Source organism: Pinus tabuliformis, chromosome 7, assembly GCF_031772625.1.
Source record: "Pinus tabuliformis cultivar Carrire ecotype Pingquan chromosome 7, CPIR1, whole genome shotgun sequence".
Taxonomy (NCBI): domain Eukaryota; kingdom Viridiplantae; phylum Streptophyta; class Pinopsida; order Pinales; family Pinaceae; genus Pinus; species Pinus tabuliformis.
Genome location: NC_142293.1, coordinates 568397118 through 568416490, shown reverse-complemented (window position 1 = coordinate 568416490; position 19373 = coordinate 568397118). Strand labels below are relative to the sequence as shown.

Sequence of the window (19373 nt, the reverse complement as noted above, 5' to 3'; positions counted from 1 at the left end):
CTAGCTTAAGGAAAGAAACACAAAGGATAGTGTTAATCTATGGGGGAGAGTAATGTAGCACCCCCAATTCACCCCCTGAACTATTAATGTAATAATTGTGTATAACTGTTACGCTGGTGAGTTAGATACATATGTTATAGGTTGGTGTGCTGAGTTATATTATGTGGCCTACGTGCTCATGTAGATGTGTTACATACATTTGGGGCCTAGTGTGCCCAAGTATATGTGTCGTTTTTGGCTAAGTGGTCGAAGGGTCGAGATTGTAAATACAATGCAATTGTTGTACATATTATAATAATAAAATAGGTTGGCTATGAAGCCCACTCCACGGAAAAGAGTATGGGGGGCCAGTATAATTCCACGGTGACAAGCAATAGGTTGATGTGTTCAGTGTTGGAAGATAAGGGCACCTAGGGTCCCACACGGTTTTAAAGAAGTACCATATGGTAGAGAAAGGCCATGCAGTGATAAAAAAATATATATTTCTTGGAAAAGATATGGAGGCAAGAGGAATATTATGATTATTATGATCATTATTATTATCATTGTACCGATATGTTTCTGGTAGCTTCAATTATGTGCAACCATCGTAAGCTTGGGTTTTAGACCAGCTGAGAGTTGTTTTGGTTTATGGCCTAGACAGGGGTTTGGAAGCCCTAGAAGCAACACGAGCTCCTAGAAGCCCTATGTTGAGAAGTTCTTGATTGGTCGTAAGGTGCCCTGGAAGGTGGACACCATAAAGGGATTGGCATGGCACAGAGAAGAGTGTGCCACTTGGGCATAGTTTTAGGGAATCAAAGCATAGTGGTTGGAGGCGTGACTGGAGCCGTCACTGTTGGGTTGGTGTCTTGGTCGTGGATATATTATTATTTTCGGATTCTCAATGTTCCCTGTGGAGTTACAGCCCAGACTCAAGGGTGACCCATGGTTAAGGTTGATGAACCACGAGGTCTATGGTTGGGTGTATTGTGGGAACCTACAACTAGTTGCTCATTTCATTCAGATAAATGTTCATTATTCCATCGTAAGCTTGGGTTCTAGACCAGCTGAGAGTTGTTTTGGTTTATGGCCTAGATGGGTGTTTGGAAGCCCTGGAAGCAACACGAGCTCCTAGAAGCCCTATGTTAAGAAGTTCTTGATTGGTCGTAAGGTGCCCTGGAAGGTGGACACCATAAAGGGATTGTCATGGCACAGAGAAGGATGTGCCACTTGGGCATAGTTTCGGGGAAGCGAAGCGCAGTGGTTGGAGCCGTGACTATTGGGTTGGTGTCTTGGTCGTGGATATATTATTATTTTCGGATTCTCAATGTTGCCAATGGAGTTACAGCCCAAACTCAAGGGTGACCCATGGTTAAGGCTGATGAACCACGAGGTCTATAGTTGGGTGGATTGTGGGAACCTACAACTAATTGCTTATTTCATTCAGATAAATGTTCATGATTGGTTGTTGTGTTGATTTACGAATTTATGTTTGGAACCCTAGTTTTAGGGTTTTGTATTATTATCTTCAATATGGTTAATTCACTGTTAATTCTGTGTGCAATGTCTAATTATGGTTTGTGTATTTTTATGTGCATTTATGCATTCTAATGATAAACCCTAAACTGGGTATTTATTGTATCTTTATGCCATGCAATGTATTTATGTGCTAATTGGCTATAAACCCTAACTACGTTTTGCTATTACGACTGTATCCTATTTGTCATTGTAATTATATGTTGTTTATTGAGTCTGTTTATTGGGTCAGAGCTACTTGTAAATGTTGCACATGATTTTGAGTTATGGGATGCAAACCATAATTACAATGTGTTTAATTGCTTCAGTATTGCACCAATTAATAGTTGACCATATATGTTTTTAATGGGATTCAAGCTAGGGTTAATACCCACGTTACAGATTTATAACAAGGTTTGCCCAAAACTACAGCAGCACTAGCATGAGCCAAGGTTTGATAATTGTAATCGTAAAATAATTGCTTCCCCGAGAATATTGGCAAATTATTTGGTGAATTTTGGGTTCAAGGTACCTAGCGTTGCCCAGCTAGGGACCGGGGATGTTAGAATCAGTTTCACTTGTGCTTTGAGATCTTGGAATAAATTTAGACATAAATTTTAGACAAATTACCCAGAAAATTAAAAATATCAGCGCTGCACAAAAAACATCATAGCACTTTAAGAGTTGAAAGTGATTTTGTTCCTCAAGTCTCCAAGAATTTTGGCAAATTATTTGGTGAATTTAGGGTTCAAGATACATAGCGTTTCCCAGCTGGGAACCAGGGACGTTACAGTCGGGTGAATTTAGGGTTCAAGATACATAGCGTTTCCCAGCTGGGAACCAGGGACGTTACAGTCGGTTTCATTTGTGCTTTGAGATTTTGGAATACGTTAAGACATAAATTTTAGATAAATTACCCAGAAAATTAAAAATATCAGCACTGCACAAAAAACATCATAGCACGGTTAACAGTTGAAAGTGATTTTGTTCCTTAAGTCTCCAGGAATGCAGTTATCCGATGTCAACTTCATGCACTTCGAATGGAATCAATACTTTTTCATAATAATAAAAAAACTAACAACAATTTCCTTGAAAACTTCAAAAATAACCTTATCAGAACAATCCAAATAAAATCAGTTTTCTATGGTCTTTGTTCTCAGTCTTGACGGTAAAGTTACATTTCAAACAACGGAAAATTTCAGAATCTTGAACATGTCCTTAAGAACAAAAGAATAATTGAATTTCCCCATTTTCCACGTTTTTTCCATTTCTGCAATACTAAACATTTAATATAACTTGTATGCATTTCAAATGGGATCAAATGGAATGAATAATTTTTCACAGAAGTTCAAAAATATACTTCGACGCTTGAAAATTGACACTAACAGAACAATCCAAATAAAATTAGTCGTCCTCTATGTTTTTCATTCTCAATCCTTACAATAAAGTTACAATTCAAACACCGGAAAATTTGAACCCTGTAGGAATCTTGAACAAGTCCTTGAGGAACACAAGACCACATGAATTTCCCCATTTTCAAAAAATTCATTACATTTCTGCAAACGCTTAGCATTCGATAAAACAATGCCACTGCATATTCTGATATAGAACAAAACTGATTTGTAAAAACAACAATATTACTTAGCCGATCTTTCACGGCGCAAAAAGGAGGAGAAACCGTACCCTTAGCGGTACTACCCAATCCCCCAACACCTGCATGTGACTACTTTAAAGCAATGAATAATTCTTCAACCGATAATGAATGAAACATGCTCATTTTCTTTTACCCTTGCCCTTGAATGTCTTCTTATCATCTTTGTTACCCCTGCCGCCTTTAAATCCCTTTCCATGGGTTCTTTTTTTACTAGAACCGAGAATCTGTTTTGTTGCTTTTTGTTGCCTTTGTTTACGAATCTGCTCAACACCTCGGAGTTCATCGCGGACATTTGCATTGGGAATTGGTCTCTGCCTTTTATGCCTATGAAAATCTTTACTATTTCCTCTAGCTTGATTCCCTGAAAAAAGAAACATCACCTCGTGAATTATACCAGTGCACTGTATAATTAAAATAAATAAAACATATATATGCTATAATCTCCTTCAATGCTATTTATTTCATGCCCCATGTCCCTATAAATTATACCACAGCAGTGTAACTTAAAAATAAATAAATACATAAGACAGTCTCCAATCTCCCTGACTACTATTTATTTCATGCCCCCTGTCCCATAACTAAGAGATGCCATTGATTAGTGGCTAAAAATAGATAAATAAATAACACGTATATTCTTCAATCTCCCTCACTACTATTTATTTCATGCCCCAGTCCCCATAACGAAGAGATGCCATTGATTAGTGGCTAAGAATATAGCAGAACTTCTTTTCCCAAATTAGTGCTACCAGAAACAGACCAGAACCAGCAATACTGGCCAGTCCGACCATCTCCAAGGCCATATCAGTCCGGTTGAGGGTTACAAATCAGAAATAGCCCGTTCCATACTGTGCCGGATGGGTTTGTACCAAAACCATAGTTAGGAGCCACTAAAAGTTGAATTTCAATTAAAAAATATTTGAAAAAAAAAAATGAAAAGCAGTAATATTATTTATTTCATGCCCCATGTCCCTATAACAAAGCGATGTCATTTTACTTGTGGCTAACATTATACTAGAACTTCTTTGCTCAAAATCAGTGTTATGATGCTAACAGAACCAGAGAAGAGAAAGCAAGACTGGCCAGTACAACCAGTTCCAGGGCCATACTGGTCCGATTGAGGGCTCCAAACCAGAAATAGCCAATTCCATGCTGTGCTGGATGGTTCCGTACCAGAACCGGCTGATTCCTTACATCATCATAAGGTCCCAGTTAGCCGCTAAAAGTTGAAGTAAAAATAAATAAACAAATAATAAAAGTGAAAGCATTAATACTATTTATTTATAACCCATGTCCCTATAACAAAGACATGCCATTTTATTAGTGGCTAGCATTGTAAGTAAAACTTCTTTGGTAAAAACAGTGTTAGCAGAACCAGGCCAGAACCGGCAAAGCTGGCCAGTCTGACCAGTTCCATGGCCATACTGATCCAGTTGAGGGTTCAAACTGGAAATAATCAGTTCCATATTGTATCGGATGGTTTCATGCCATTCCGTACATCACTGTACAGTCACAGTTAGGTGCCATGAAAAGTTGAATGGAAAAAAAATATATATAAAATAAAAGTGAAAGCAGTAAAAGTTTGCATTTCTCCTTTATCTTTCCTCCTGTATCCTTTTACTTAAATTTTTAACATTAGCACTGATTGTTTCAAATGTTAGCACTGATTGTTTCAAATGTTTGATAATGGTTCCAACTTCATTGGAATTCATATGGAGAAAATAGAATTTTAGGCCCCATTCAAAATTCAGCAGACTTAACAGTTTTCAGGATTGGCGGGATTACAATGTTTCCACTAGATTCCACCATGTATAAGGACATGGGTCTTGCATTTAATCAAGAGCACCAAGCCCTCTATGTACCTTGATGTGGGTAGCATTGATTGTTGAACACCTCTGGCATGACCCTAGTAAAATGTACCCTTCACTCAAGCAAAATCACTAATTAGGCACGTTAATCTTTTTCTATCTTATTTTAATGCATAGAGGGTGATATTGATGAATAGGATCCCAATATACGCTATGATTTTAATATTATGTAATTATTTGTTATAGAATGATCTTTTGGGGACTCTAGAGGCCATTTAGAGCCTGTTTCGGAGATGGATTGTTATCATTGCTATTTTGGTTATATGCACCCTTGCTTGTTATAGATCAGAAACTTTGCATATTTGTATATAATGATTTGGATTCATATCAATGCACATGAGTATGTGCGTATATGTGTGTGTTTTCAAAATTTGAATATTTAATGTATTTTTTCATCACCCAATTTTGTGGTCCATTTTTTTTATACGCCAGTCTGATTCAGGTTTTTGGGGTAAACCAATTTGATGACCAGTCCAGTGCTGATAACATTGGCTCAAATTCGATAAATGAATGTAAGCACAATGAGGATCAGACAAGATAAGATAAAGATAGAAAATAATTTTATTAATGTCCAACAAACAACCACAAAAGTATGTCAATGTGACAAAAGTAACTAGATCAACACTGAGCAGAAAAGATGAAGAACCAAGTATCTAGCTTAAGGCTAAATATCTGGCCAAGAGAAGATATAAAAGAAGATTCATAAACAATGGAATAAGAAAAAGAAAATTCATAAACAATGAAATTAGGAAAATGGTTGAACTATGGAGTAAAGAAAGTTGGAAAAAACACAGTAAAAGAAATAGGGAGACTATAATTGCAATTAATAGACTATTGAGGCTAGTGTTGATAATATTGCCGAAATATCAGCGATATTCGGAAATATCGCAATTATTTCGGCAAGCCGAAATATTGCGAGATTTCCGAAATATTGCCAATATTTTGGCAAAATATCACGTTACAACCCTAAAAATCGCCAGCGGGCTGGGTCGCGGCTAGAAAAAGCAATTTTGGTCATTTCATTTGCTCATTTTGGTTTTTGAGTCTTGGAGAAGGAAGGGGAAGAGCTTTGTGGTGGTTGTCAAGGAGGGATTGAGGATCAAACAACCATTATCACCACCAACTAAGAATTTTTTGTGGATCAAATATTGAAGAACAATGAGACAAACTTCATTTCTTCCATTAACAAGTATGTTCTTAAAAACCCCTATGTTAATGATTTTTTTCATAGATTTAGGGTTATGCTTGCCTGCCTCTTTGCCTACCAACATTTTGCTTCTTTGTTTTTTTTCCATTTGCTATGATTTTCATGCCCATGAGTCAATGCAAGGGTTTTCTCCATATTTGGACAGCAAGCTTCATTTCTTTTTTTAACTTTCTTATGCACCCTCTTATTGCCATTTTTCATTCACATTGCAAATAATGTAGTAAAACAAATATTTTTTAAAATGAGGTGGTTATTACTTATTTTTTTTGTGAATGGGTGTTTAATGCCAATTTTTTGTTTTTTTGGTGCTCTAGGTTTGAATTAGTTCACTACAAATATGCCAAAAGCTTTGGACCCATTTTGGGAGTATGGGCAACCTGATGGTGGGACAAATCGAGCATATCTATCATGCAAATTGTATGGGACAAAGATGAAAAGAGGGGTTACAAAATCGAAATACCATCTAGCTAGACTCCCTAGACATGATGTTGGGCTTTGTATAATTTCTAGTGTGGAGCTTATACAAAAAGTTCTTGAAGCAATTGATGAAAAAGACAAACAAGGAAGAGGCAAAAAGAAACAAGATTGAACGTTCAGGTCGATCTTTCAAGATACCTTCTTCTAACTTTGAGGCTGAGGGTAGTGGGAGGGGCTCCACAACATCACCTGCTAGTGATAATCTAATTGGGACTAGGAGGTCATCATTTTTTGTTCCACAAACTGGACATAGAGCACAACCTTCCATAAAATCAGTTGTTAAAAAAAAGGAGAAGCAAGAAGCAGATATAGTTATGGGGAGGTCTCTTTTCTGGATCAACTTACCTCTCAACATCACCAAAACCAATCCATTTTGGCAGCCAATGTGTGATGATATTGTTGTTGTGGGCCCAAGGTACAAAAGTGTTACATATGAAGAGTTGTGGGGGCCATTCCTTCAAGCAGAAAAGTAGGACATCAACTCTAGATTGGCGGAGTGAAAATAGACATGGGAAGTGTCTCGATCCACAGTGATGTTTGGCGGTTGGACAGATAAGAATGGTAGGACCCTTCTAAATTTCTTGGTACATTGTCCTAAAGGTACCATGTTTATTAAATTAGTGGCTGCATCAATACATATAAAAGATGCAGCAACGATATGTGACTTGTTAGATGGGTTCATCCGAGAGATTGGTGTGCAGTGATGTAAGTCATGACTCATAACAAATAATGCATCTAATTATGTGTCTTCCGGCAGAATGCTTATGGAGAGGCATTGCACATTGTTCAAGACTCTTTGTACAACACATTGTATCGATTTGTTGCTTGAGTATATGGGGAAACTCTCCTTTGTCAAAGAGGTGATTGATATGGCTAGGAGTGTCCCCAAGTTTAAATATAACCATGCTTTTGTTCTTAGCCTCATGAGGAGATACACTAGAAACAAGGATTTGTGACATCCTGCAATCACACGTTTTGCCACCAACTCTATTACTCTTCAGTGTTTGCTTCGATGTCAGTTTGAGTTGAAGCAAATGTTTGTTTCTGATGAGTGTTGTGATTGTAGATACAGCAGGAAACAAGACAGGAGAGCCAATGCAAAAATGGTGTACACTGACACATTTTGGCAGAGAGTAGAAGAAGTGTGCTCAGTTAGTGAACCTATAGTAAAGGTTCTGAGATTGCTAGATGGGGACAAGATTGCAATGGCTTATTTGTATTAGGCCGTGGATAGGGCCAAGGAGGCCATTTGTCCTTATTATGCAGACAAGGGTTCTGCTAGGCTTGATAGACATATGATGTTATGGGATGTGAATCATGTGATTAATAGTCGATGGACAAGGATGCTTCATCGACCCATTCATGCAGCAACACTTCCTCAACCCTACATTTTCATACAAATGTGCCTTTAATTTTGATGGCGAGGTGATGGAAGGGCTCCACTCTTGTATTCAGAGGATGGTACCGATCTTGAGCTTCATAGCAAAAGCAATCACGAGATACAGTTTTATCGGGATTGTGTTGGCCTATTTGGCTTTGATGATGCTATTAGGGAAAGGACCCTCTTCATACCACATAAGTGATAAGTCATCACTCATTAGAATTTTCAATTTAGAATTTACTTATTTATAATTCTAGATTTTTATAATTCAATTATGTAACTTTTATTTGAAAGTTTAATTATGTCTTAAGTTTTTGACCTTTTTATTGCTTTATTTGGTTGTAGATATTTAGTGGCAAAGCTATGGTGCAAGGGCACCAAATTTACAAAAGTTGGCCATAAGAATCCTGAGTCAAACATGTAGCTCTTCAGGGTGTGAACGCAATTGGAGTGTATTTGAGAAAATACACTCAGAAAAGCACAACAGGTATAACTTTGAGCTTCAACCTTCAGTTGAGCAATTACATTTATTGTATTTTTAATTTATTACCCTCAAGTGTCAAGAGTCACGACTCATTAGTTTTTTTGACACTCTTACAAGTTGGAGTTCTCACGCCTCAATGAATTAGTGTATGTGCATTACAACATCTGATTTAGAGTGAAGCAAATAGAAACGCCAATGAATCCAGAAGCCATTTCCTTAGACAATATTGATGTATTGTCTCAATGGAGGGTGGAGTCTGAGGTGCCCATCTTGGAGGAGTCGATTACATGGTTAGAGCTAGAGGAACCATTAGAACAGGGGCAACAAGAGGAAGAGGATTCGGTGGAGGAGCAACACGAGGAGGAGCAGCAGGAGGAAGAGAAGGAGGAGGAGGGGGAGACTGTGGGAGCATCAGCGTTAGCACCATCTACTATAGATATAGGAGAGCACAGCGCCACACACAGCAATCATTGTTTGACATTAGTTGCAGGGGCATGGCCTTCTACCGCTAGGGGCAAGCTTGGCAAACAAACCATCATCTTTTCACGTAAAAGGGGGAGAGGGCACTGATTTCAAATAGATAGCTGCTAGTTTTGTTTGTTTTGCTACATATAACTCATGATGAAGAGATACTTTTATATATGTGATGTTATTTTGTATTGGTTATCCACATTTTAGTCCTTGATTGGAAAATTATCAGGGATCAGCAAGATTTGGTATCGCCTTTGACATATCATTTTTATTTTACATCCACTACATCGTGTATATATATATATATATATATATATATATATATATCAGTGCTTTATCATATTTAAGTGTCAATATGTTTATTGTTGAGAAATCTAGGGCATTATTATTAGATGATTTCTCTTACATTAGTGACTACTTGTGAATGCTTTTTACTTCTTTAGGTTAGGATCTTCTTATTAGTGTTCTTCTTCATCAAACAGCAACCAATGTATGAACGTAAATACACAAGAGACATAGCATGTAGGCTATAAGCCAGAGCCAAAACCTCTCCCTCTTTGAGAGGAAAACCCGCACAAATTCTTCTTCTAGAAATTCCAATTGACGAATACCAAGACCAAGACCCTTGACCTAGTAGCTTCTCCAAGACCAAGACACACGTCCTCTTCACTGTCAGTCTTCTTCTTCGATTCTCTTCCCATTCGATTTTCTTCGCATCTAGATCTTTCATCATGTGATAGAACCAAGATATTGTCACATACCAGCGATCTTGTCACATAGCACTGAGTTCTTTTGTTGTAAGACAAAGATTATACTGAGGTCATAACTGTGGTATTTATCAATCTATGATTTCCTTATTATAGCACTGAATCTCTCCTTCAAAATTGTTATTCCTGAGATTAGTCCTTAGACTAATCTGAATTGATCTTTGTATTTGAGCTCCTGTAGAGTTTGATACATGAAACCTTCAAAGATATAGACATGAACTTTGCTCTGTTGTTACCTATCCGAAAACACAGTGATATACCTTATTGTCTTTACTTGTCTGAATTCTGAATAGTGACTTGACATTCGAACTTCTCCATAGAAATGGATCACCGAAACAAGGAATCCGCACTTTTTATATTAACTTTGTTCACCGAAATCTCAAAGTGATGCGAAGTCTATTCACTGTGTTTATGCGAGGAGCCTAGCCTCCTATATATAGTTGTTCGACCATATATTAAGCCGACATTACCATCCGAATAGGTGTGACATTTTAGGTGAGCCGACATAAGTTATTTTCTTCATACTGCAAGCCGACATCAAGTCAAGAGGACTGTGCTTGTCTTTTGGAGAGCTTTCTAGACACTAGATTGACTCATATACATTTTACATACACTCAAGAAGAGCTCTTCATACATGACATTAATTCTTTGACCTTAATGACAAATCCTAAGGCTCTCAATGGGAGCCATCTAAAATAAAATCACTTGCTCATGAAACCCATGAAGCAAGGCTTACAAAAATAATTGTATTTCCTTTATTACATCATTTACAAAAATTACAATTACATGTCATTATGAAGACCGAACCTAGTTACACTTTTCAACACTCCCTCTTAACTAGAGAGGAATTCATAATGGTACTTGGTCATTCTCAATCTGAATAATTTCTCATAAGAAGAATTTGGTTTTGTAACTCATTAGTATAGCATCATATTATTCAAGAAAGTGTAACTAGGTTCAGTCTTCATGACATTGTAATTATGATTTTTGTAAATGACAAAACGAATTTAAATATTATGCCTTGTTGCATGGGTTTCATGAGCAAGAGGTTTATTTATTTAGTGGCTCCTATTGAGAGCCTTGGGATTTATTTTAAAAAGTCAATGTCATGCTCTTCTTGAGCCTATGTGTAATGTATACAAGTCTATAGAAAGGTCTAGCAGCCCTCCAAGACAAGCACAATCCTCCTGAAGACATCAGCCAGCAAAACGATGAAGAGAACAATTATGTCAGCCTCAAAATGAATATTAATATCAAGTCGGCTCATAAAAGGTGACACATTGGTTCAATGGACATGTCGGCTCAAATACAGGGACAAACACCTATAAACGAGCCTATACCCTCACAGTTTTATAGTGACATCTTTGCATTCCTCTCTGAAATTTCGGTCAAGTTCAAGTTACAGGAATCTCGGATGAAGGAGTAGTACAATGTTTAGGTTAGGAGAAATATCCCTGCGGTTTTTGGATAAGGATTACATGGGTACACACTCACATACTCTCACAGTCTCAGATAAGAAACTCAGTAATACTACAGTGATATATATTCTCGGCATAGCCATGACAAGTAAGATCTAGGTGGACACAATCACATTCTCGGTGACGATTTTAGTGCAATAATGATGAACGTAGTTACATTCTCGGTCAAGGTGCAGTCATGATCCTAACATGGTTATGATCTCGGTGAAGGCTATGATGAGACAATCATGATCTCGATGGATCAAAAGGCAGCTCTCCAAAACATATCTCAACTTGGAGATCTAGTTGATGAAGACCTCGGTGAAGGGACAACAAAGATGTTGCAGCGGTAATGAAGTGGTGCAGTAGTGATGGCCTCAATGGTGCAACAATGAAGAAGATCTAAACAGTGAAGAGGATTGGTGTCTTGGTCTTGGAGTGGTCTAACAGGTCAAGGGTCATGGTCTTGGTATTCGTCAATTGGAATCTCCATAAGAAGAATTTTGTGCGGGTTTTAATCTCCAAGAGGTAGAGGTTTTGGGCTTCGCAAAAAGCCAACATCTTGTGTTCTTGTCTCTTCGTTTTGGTAGCTATTTGATGAACTAAAGAAGACACGCTCTAATAATAACAAGTGAAGATTGAATATGAAGAATAAGTTGAAACACCTCACAAATAGTTATCATGACTAGAAGAATCTCATTAACTCTAACTGCCCTATATTCTTCAACAAGGTATCAAAGCTAAGGTACTGAAGTCAAAGGAAGGGCAGCAAAAAGAGACATACAAGGATTAGTTTTCAAAGCAAGTTGTAAGGCTTTGAAAAAATTGAAGGATCAGTCTACAACAGCAGTGTACATCAGCAAGGGTTTTTTTGCCTATGCAATCAAGGAGACAGTCTACAACAACTAGAGCTTTTATGTTCACAGTCATCATCAAAAGGCCACCAAGTCCCTCATCAAATTATCTACAAAGCAAGGAAGCTCAAAGACCTCAAAAACGAAGATTACATTATCTTGGAGAAGATCGAAGTCCTAGAAGCAGTCCTGATCTACACTACAAAAGAAGGTGAAGCATATTAAAGGCAAGAACGTATTGTTATTATCTTCAACGCTATAAATCAAGCAAGGATTATCTCCTTGCCCTAGAAGAAGATCATCTGAAGATGCAGCAAATCATCCTCATCAAAAGAAGCAACATTTTCTATTGAAGAAAGGATTTTTCATCTAAAAGAAGATCATCCAAGAGGAAGCTCTAATACATCTTCTTCAACCATCATCAAAGTGATCAAGTAGAAGAGTTCGTCTTCACTTGTGAAGTAAGTATCTTTCATTCTGTAATCATGTTTGGTTAAATGACCTCGTGTTTGCAAGGAGATCTATAAATCGGTTGGGTCATCAAGATTCCTTGCATAAGAAAGGAGGATAGATATAGTCCACAGAAGAGAAGTCATTGATATCTATGGAAAAGTCTTTGAAGGTCAAGCATTGTTTGAATGCATGTAAAAAGATCAAGGGACTCGTAGGATTCTTATGAAATCAGTCAAAGGTCCTCTCATCCCTATGTAGCAGGAGAGGAAACATAAAAGAGATACATGAAATGCTAGAAGATATAATCTCTGAAATGCAATGAAGAAGATCATGTCACTTAGACCTAATTGAAGGTATCAAAGAATGAAGGAATATCTTCATAAGATCTCAACTGGGAGATCTGGGAGAGATGATAAGAATATAATCATAATTGTTCTGAAATGCACTAACTGATAACAAGAAAGTTACCTCATTCAACAATGTGTGGTCTCTATGTTAGATAGAAAAAGACAAGTTGAGGGCAAAAGTGTTGAAGGTTAAAAGACTCGAACATTTGCAAAAAGGAAAGGGGAGTTTGGTCCTCAAACAAGACAAAACAGTACAGATAAGATTCAATGCTATGTAAATATTATGAAAAGAAAGCTCATATCGCCGGAAAGATAGAGGAAGCTGAAGAAAAGGGCCAAGGAAAGAGGGAGTAACAAATCTCTACTATGAGTGAAATGGTATCCCTCACAAAAGGGTCCTATCATAAGTTCCTAAATCTTTTGTTATAGATATGACCATGATAATAAGATGCATCATGGCATCATGAAAGCATTAGAAACAAGAGCTTGTGACATCACCATGGGAAACATGAAGGATATAGCTCTTGGGAACCTCATTGGACATTGCAGGAAAGGAAGAAGTCATCCAGGACAAGGCTCATCATACATCAAGTCAAAAAGGAAACATTTGCCAGATGGGGATATGCAAGATCCTCAAGATTCTCTGAAGGAATCCTCATCGGAAGGTTCACTAATCTAGAGAGGAAGCAAGTGTTTCATCAGGAAATCCAACTTATGGAATTCATGAGATGATGGTATGATGACATGAAAAATGAAGCAGATCAAGGGATTGAAGATCTTTTCAATCAAGGAAGCTGCTGGAAGAAGCCTAGATGACCTAAAGGTAAAATGAGGTATGTATGCTTGTATTTAATATTATAATGTCATGTCATATGGTTGCAGGTAACATGGATCAATATTTATATCTTGAGAAGCATGATCAAGAGAAAAAGGATCTCCTCCCCTAAAAGGATGCAAGGCGGCATAAGTCACACTAGATGAAATCAACATAATATGTCCTCATATGAAGTATGAGGTGATTGACTACAATTAAGAAACTCTAATTGAAAGCTCCTGAGAATGGAATGTGTGAGGAAGAAAGAGATCGTGAGATATGCAACCCTGATGAAGGCGATCAACATCCAAAATACCAAGAAGACTTGACTAGGAAATCTCTCGGAAAGATATGAAGACTCTGATGGAAAAGATGAAGACCCTTGACAATGGATATCTTTGGGAGATGTGTCAACATGTATGCAGGATGTTGATACCTACAGGAAGATGTCATGATGAAGAGCCATCTCGAAAGGTACAATTTGATTTAATGTTATGTTTTGATTTCTTGAATAATATCTGGATGAGTTGATGCAGGGCTAGTGGCACAAGTGTTGTCAAGTACAACTAGCATTCATGTGGTGGATGGAAATCCCTGAAAGAAACATGATGTGGAAGAAGTAGCCATATGATGAAGGTTCCAGATATGTATCAAGAAGACCACTTTCCATGAAGAAAGGAATGACATGACGAACCAAGAAGGAATGTGATGGATGGCTAATGCCCTACAAGGAAGAAGCTCGACTAAATTTCATGACATCAAGGAAAGAAGTTGATCAAGCCGTTGAAGGACCCACGAAGAAGAAGTTGTTGATGAAAAGGAGAGTCCCTAGTTAAAAGGGAGCTCTGACAAGTCCCTAATTGAGAGGAAGCTTGGGCAAGTTCCTGGTCAGAGGGATCTTGGGTACATTCCTTTACAGGAATGGACATATCTTCCCCAGTTGAAAGGAAGAGATAGACACAACATTCTTGTGTTCACTTTGGAGGAAAGAATGGAGGATTGGGTAATCATCTGGCATCTGATGCTCTTTGAGGATGTGTAGGGCATCCAAGACAAGAGTAGACAAGAGGACCGATATTCTTTGAGGGTTGGGAACCCAAGATAAGAATAGTCCTAGAAGGGCATACTCAGTGAACACCCAGGTGGGTATGTACCTTAAGAGACAATGATGGAGGTGTCTATAGTCATTGATCTCGCCAACATTGTGCTCTGATCTGATGAGAGATAGAGCTATCAGTCAAAGCCTTGATGTGGAAACAATGTTGGTTACTATGATGCTATACAGATGGGTTACCAATCCGATTCTTCTTATGAGAAATTCTTCAGAATGAGATTGACCAAGTACCATCATGAATACCTCCCTAGTTAAGAGGGAGTGTTGAAGAAAGTGTAACCACTGTTTTAAAACTCCGACTCAGCCAAGGGTCGACTCCGACTCCAACTCCAACTCCAACTCGCTAACGACTCGGCCGACTCGATTTCAATGACTCGGTCGTTGTAAAAAACACATTCGATATTTTTTTTATTTATAAAAAAAACATAATTTTAAAGATTTTCATTCATGCTTCCAAATACACAGCATTATAATATAGATAGAAGACAACATATGATCAATGTACGCTCATGAATATATCCATTATATCAAAATGGCACCCAGTGCACTGTCCAATACATACATGATGATGATATAGAGATCAAAACAAAAACACATAACCAAGGAGGCTAGAAATGGCCTCTACAACAAAAGTAAACTGTGACCAGTACTACTGGCTAGTGGCTACTGCTAGAGGAGCCAAGATCATCTGGATCAACCACTGGTAGCATATCTACATGCTTCATAGTTTGTAACTCATTTTTAATCTTGTACCCTCATCAATCATCTTAGACCATCTCACCAAGATGGATGTTAATAGATGTATTCATGAGAAGAACTACAAAAGCAATTTGTATGTGACACAGATCAAGATATAGGATCCCTAACGCCAAAACTTCTGCATCCACATCTACATGCAGTCATGACAGACCCATCTACACCCCATAGAATATTTTGTGGCTATTCTCTAGTTTTAGGATCCCTTGGGGCAACTTCAAGTTTGTTCCCATCAACTTTGTAATATGTATAAAGATAAACTGCCATCTTCCAAGAGAGAATTGCACCTATAAACATTCTAACTAGGATCACATGTCTGATCAACATTTCAATTTCATGTGCCCTCTTTATTACATGGTTCTCAGATAGTATCATTGTTTACTTAGAAATTCACATTGTTCCTTGAGGAATTTTATACAATGAAGGCAACAGATGTCTTGCTCCATTCTTACAGGAGATTTCATGTTCTTGGCAAAAAGTTCACAACATTAGATCCTATCAAATGGTCAGCACCAGACTCATCACTTTCTATTTTCAAGCACTAAACGATTCATGCCATAGGAAGCCGTGTGAACAAGTAAACAACCTATGAAAACAATCAGCTAATGTGGAATTCATGTGTCCACCAGCTTTTAACACAAATCTCTTCACCAAAAAGCAAGTAAAAAAAAATCGTTGTTTTTTTGAGTTTTCGGGCCACTGTCACCGAGCCGGCTGAGTAGGCTCGGACTCGACCGAGCCGGCCAGGTTGTTGCACAACTCGGCCAGCTCGATAATAACCCGGCCAGCCGAACCGGTTTGATGGCCGAGTCGACCTGGTGAGGGCTTGACTCAGACCAACTCGGCCGAATCGGTTCCGAGCCGGCCGATTCTTAAAACAGTGAGTGTAACTAGGTTCGGTCTTCATGACATTGTAATTGTGATTTTTGTAAACAAGAAAATGAATTTAATTATTATGCCTTGCTACATGGGTTTCATGAGCAAGAGGTTTATTTATTTAGTGGCTCCCATTGAGAGCCTTAAGATTTATTTTAAAGAGTCAATGTCATGCTCTTCTTGAGCCCTCCAAGACAAGCACAATCCTCCTAAAGACATCAACCTCCAAAAAGATGAAGAGGACAGTTATGTCGGCCTCAAAATGAATACTAATATCAAGTTGGTTTATAAAAGGTGACACATCGGTCCAATGGACATGTCGGCTCAAATACAGGGACAAACATCTATATAAAGGAGCCTGTACCCTCGTAGTTTTATAGTGAAATCTTTGCATTCCTCTCTGAAATCTTGGTCAAGTTCAAGTTACACGAATCTCAGATGAAGGAGTAGTACAGTGTTTCGGTTAGGAGAAATATCCATGTGGTTTTCAGATAAGGATTACAGAGGTACACACTCACATACTCTCATAGTCTCAGATAAGAAAATCAGTAATACTATAGTGATATATATTCTCGGCATAGCCATGACAAGTAAGATCTCGGTGAACACAATCACATTCTCGGTGAATATTTCAATGCAATCATGACAAACATAGTTACATTCTTGGTCAAGGTGCAGTCATGATCCTATCATGGTTATGATCTCAGTGAAGGCTACGATGAGACAATCATGATCTCGATGGATCAAAACGCAGCTCTCCAAAACATATCAACTTGGAGATCTAGTTGATGAAGACCTCGATGAAGGGATAGCAAAGATGTTGCAACAGTAATGAAGTGGTGTAGTAGTCATGGCCTTGATGGTGCAACAATGAAGATGATCTCAACAGTGAAGAGGATTGGTGTCTTGGTCTTGGAGTGGCCTAACAGGTCAAGGGTCATGGTCTTGGTATTCGTCAATTGGAATCTCTATCAGAAGAATTTTGTGCAGGTTTTCCTCTCCAAGAGGAAGAGGTTTTGGCCCTGGCAGAAAGCCAACATCTTGTGTTCTTGTCTCTTTGTTTTGGTAGCTATTTGATGAAGTAAAGAAGACACACTCTAATAATAACAAGTGAAGATTGAATATGAAGAATTAGTTGAAACACCTCATAAATAGTTATCATGACTAGAAGAATCTCATTAACTCTAATTGCCCTAGATTCTTCAACACATATCAACCAGCATTGTTGTATAGCAAGGCCTTGACTAACATCTCTATCTCTCCACAAGATCAGAGCACAACGATGGCGAGACCAATGGTTTATAGAAATACTCGTCATTGTCTCCCTAAGAACATACCCCACCCAGGTTCACTCAGAATATGCTCCATAAGGACTATTCTTTTCTTGGACTCCCCAGTCCTAAACGAATATCGGTCCTCCACGACTACTCTTTCATGGGATGTCGTATCTCATCCCCTAAGAGCATCGAATGCCAAATGATTACACAATCCTCCATTATGTCTTCCCAAGTGAAGAATAGAACAACGTGTCTATCTCTCCTTTTCAAACCAGGAGGTTTTATTCCATTAAAGGAATGTACTCATTCCTATAACAAAGGAATGTACCTAAGCTTCCTCCTTAGGAATTTCTCAAGTTTCTTCCAGGTAAGAAACTTCTTCTGAGGCTCCCTCTTAACTAAGGACCTATCACAGCTCCTTATGTGGAGATCTTGAAACAATCAGTTGCTTGAAGAGCTCCTTCCTTCGATGTCATAAATTTATTTTTCGTCAAGGAGTCTTCATCTTTGGGAACTTCTATATAGGGCACAGATCATCCATCACTTTATTCATGAGTTAGTCATGTCTTCAACTCATCAGAAAGTGATCCATCAAATTTTCCATCTGGCTTTGCTTCATGTCATTTTGCTTTCATGCCATATTTTCAGAGGGACATTACATCCTTCTATATGGTTTGCTTGGAGGTCATTCACAGATCTTCCCTTTGACAGTCCTACATAAGCCCAACCAGATGTTAGTTCAAAAATAATCAATGAACACTTCAAATCAGACTTACCTTTGTGATGATCTTTCACCATGACATCTTCTTGTAAGTATCAGCATCCTGCATGCAAATTGACACATCTCCCACAGATATTCATTGTCAAGGGTCTATCTTTTTCCGACTTCCATCAGAGTCTTCACATCCTTCCAGGAGATCTTCTAGTCAAATCTTCTTGGACTTCGGATGTTGAATGCCTTCTTCTTTCGTTGCATATTATCACGATCTCTTCCTATCTTTTCACACACTGCATTCACAGAGGCTTCCAATCAGAGTTCCTCAATCGTAGTCAACCACCTCATACTTCATATGACAACATATTAGGTTGATTTCCTCTAGTGTAACTCATGCCTTCCGACATTCTTTTATAGGAGGAATTTCTTTCCTTTGATCATGCTTCTCAAAATAGAAGTAGTGATCCTTGTTACTTGCAACCATATGACATGACTTTATAATATTAAATGCAAGCATACATACCTTATTTACATTTAGGTCATCTAGGCTTCTATCAACAGCTTCCTTGATTGAAAAGATCTTCAACCCCTTGATCTGCTTCATCTCTCATGCCATCATACCATCATCCCATGAACTCCACAAGTTGGAGTTCCTGATGAAACACTTGCTTCCTCTCTAGATCGGCGAATCATCCAATGATGATTCTATCTTGCATATCCTTATTAAGCAATTGTTTCCCTTTTAAACTAATGTATGATGAGACTTCTCCTGGATGACTTCTTCCTTTGATCTTTCAATGAGGTCACCAAGAGTTATATCCTTCAAAGTTGACTATCATACATCTTTATTTTTCCTATGACGGTGTTAAGAGCTCTTGTTTCTAATGCTTCCATGATGCCACGATGCATC

The 19373-nt window shown here is 38.1% G+C and overlaps 1 protein-coding gene across 2 annotated transcripts in view; it reads right to left on the bottom strand.

Moving 5' to 3' along the window:
- Nucleotides 1–2887: 2887 nt before the first annotated feature.
- LOC149248691 (putative DEAD-box ATP-dependent RNA helicase 29) overlaps nt 2888–19373 on the bottom strand; it is a 211009-nt gene continuing 194523 nt past the window's right edge. For both annotated transcript variants that reach the window (XM_089458516.1, XM_089458517.1), the window contains exon 11: nt 2888–3509. In XM_089458516.1, the coding sequence (XP_089314642.1) occupies nt 3268–3509 (242 nt within the window). In that variant the 3' untranslated portion in view covers nt 2888–3267. The remainder of the gene's footprint in view (nt 3510–19373) is intronic.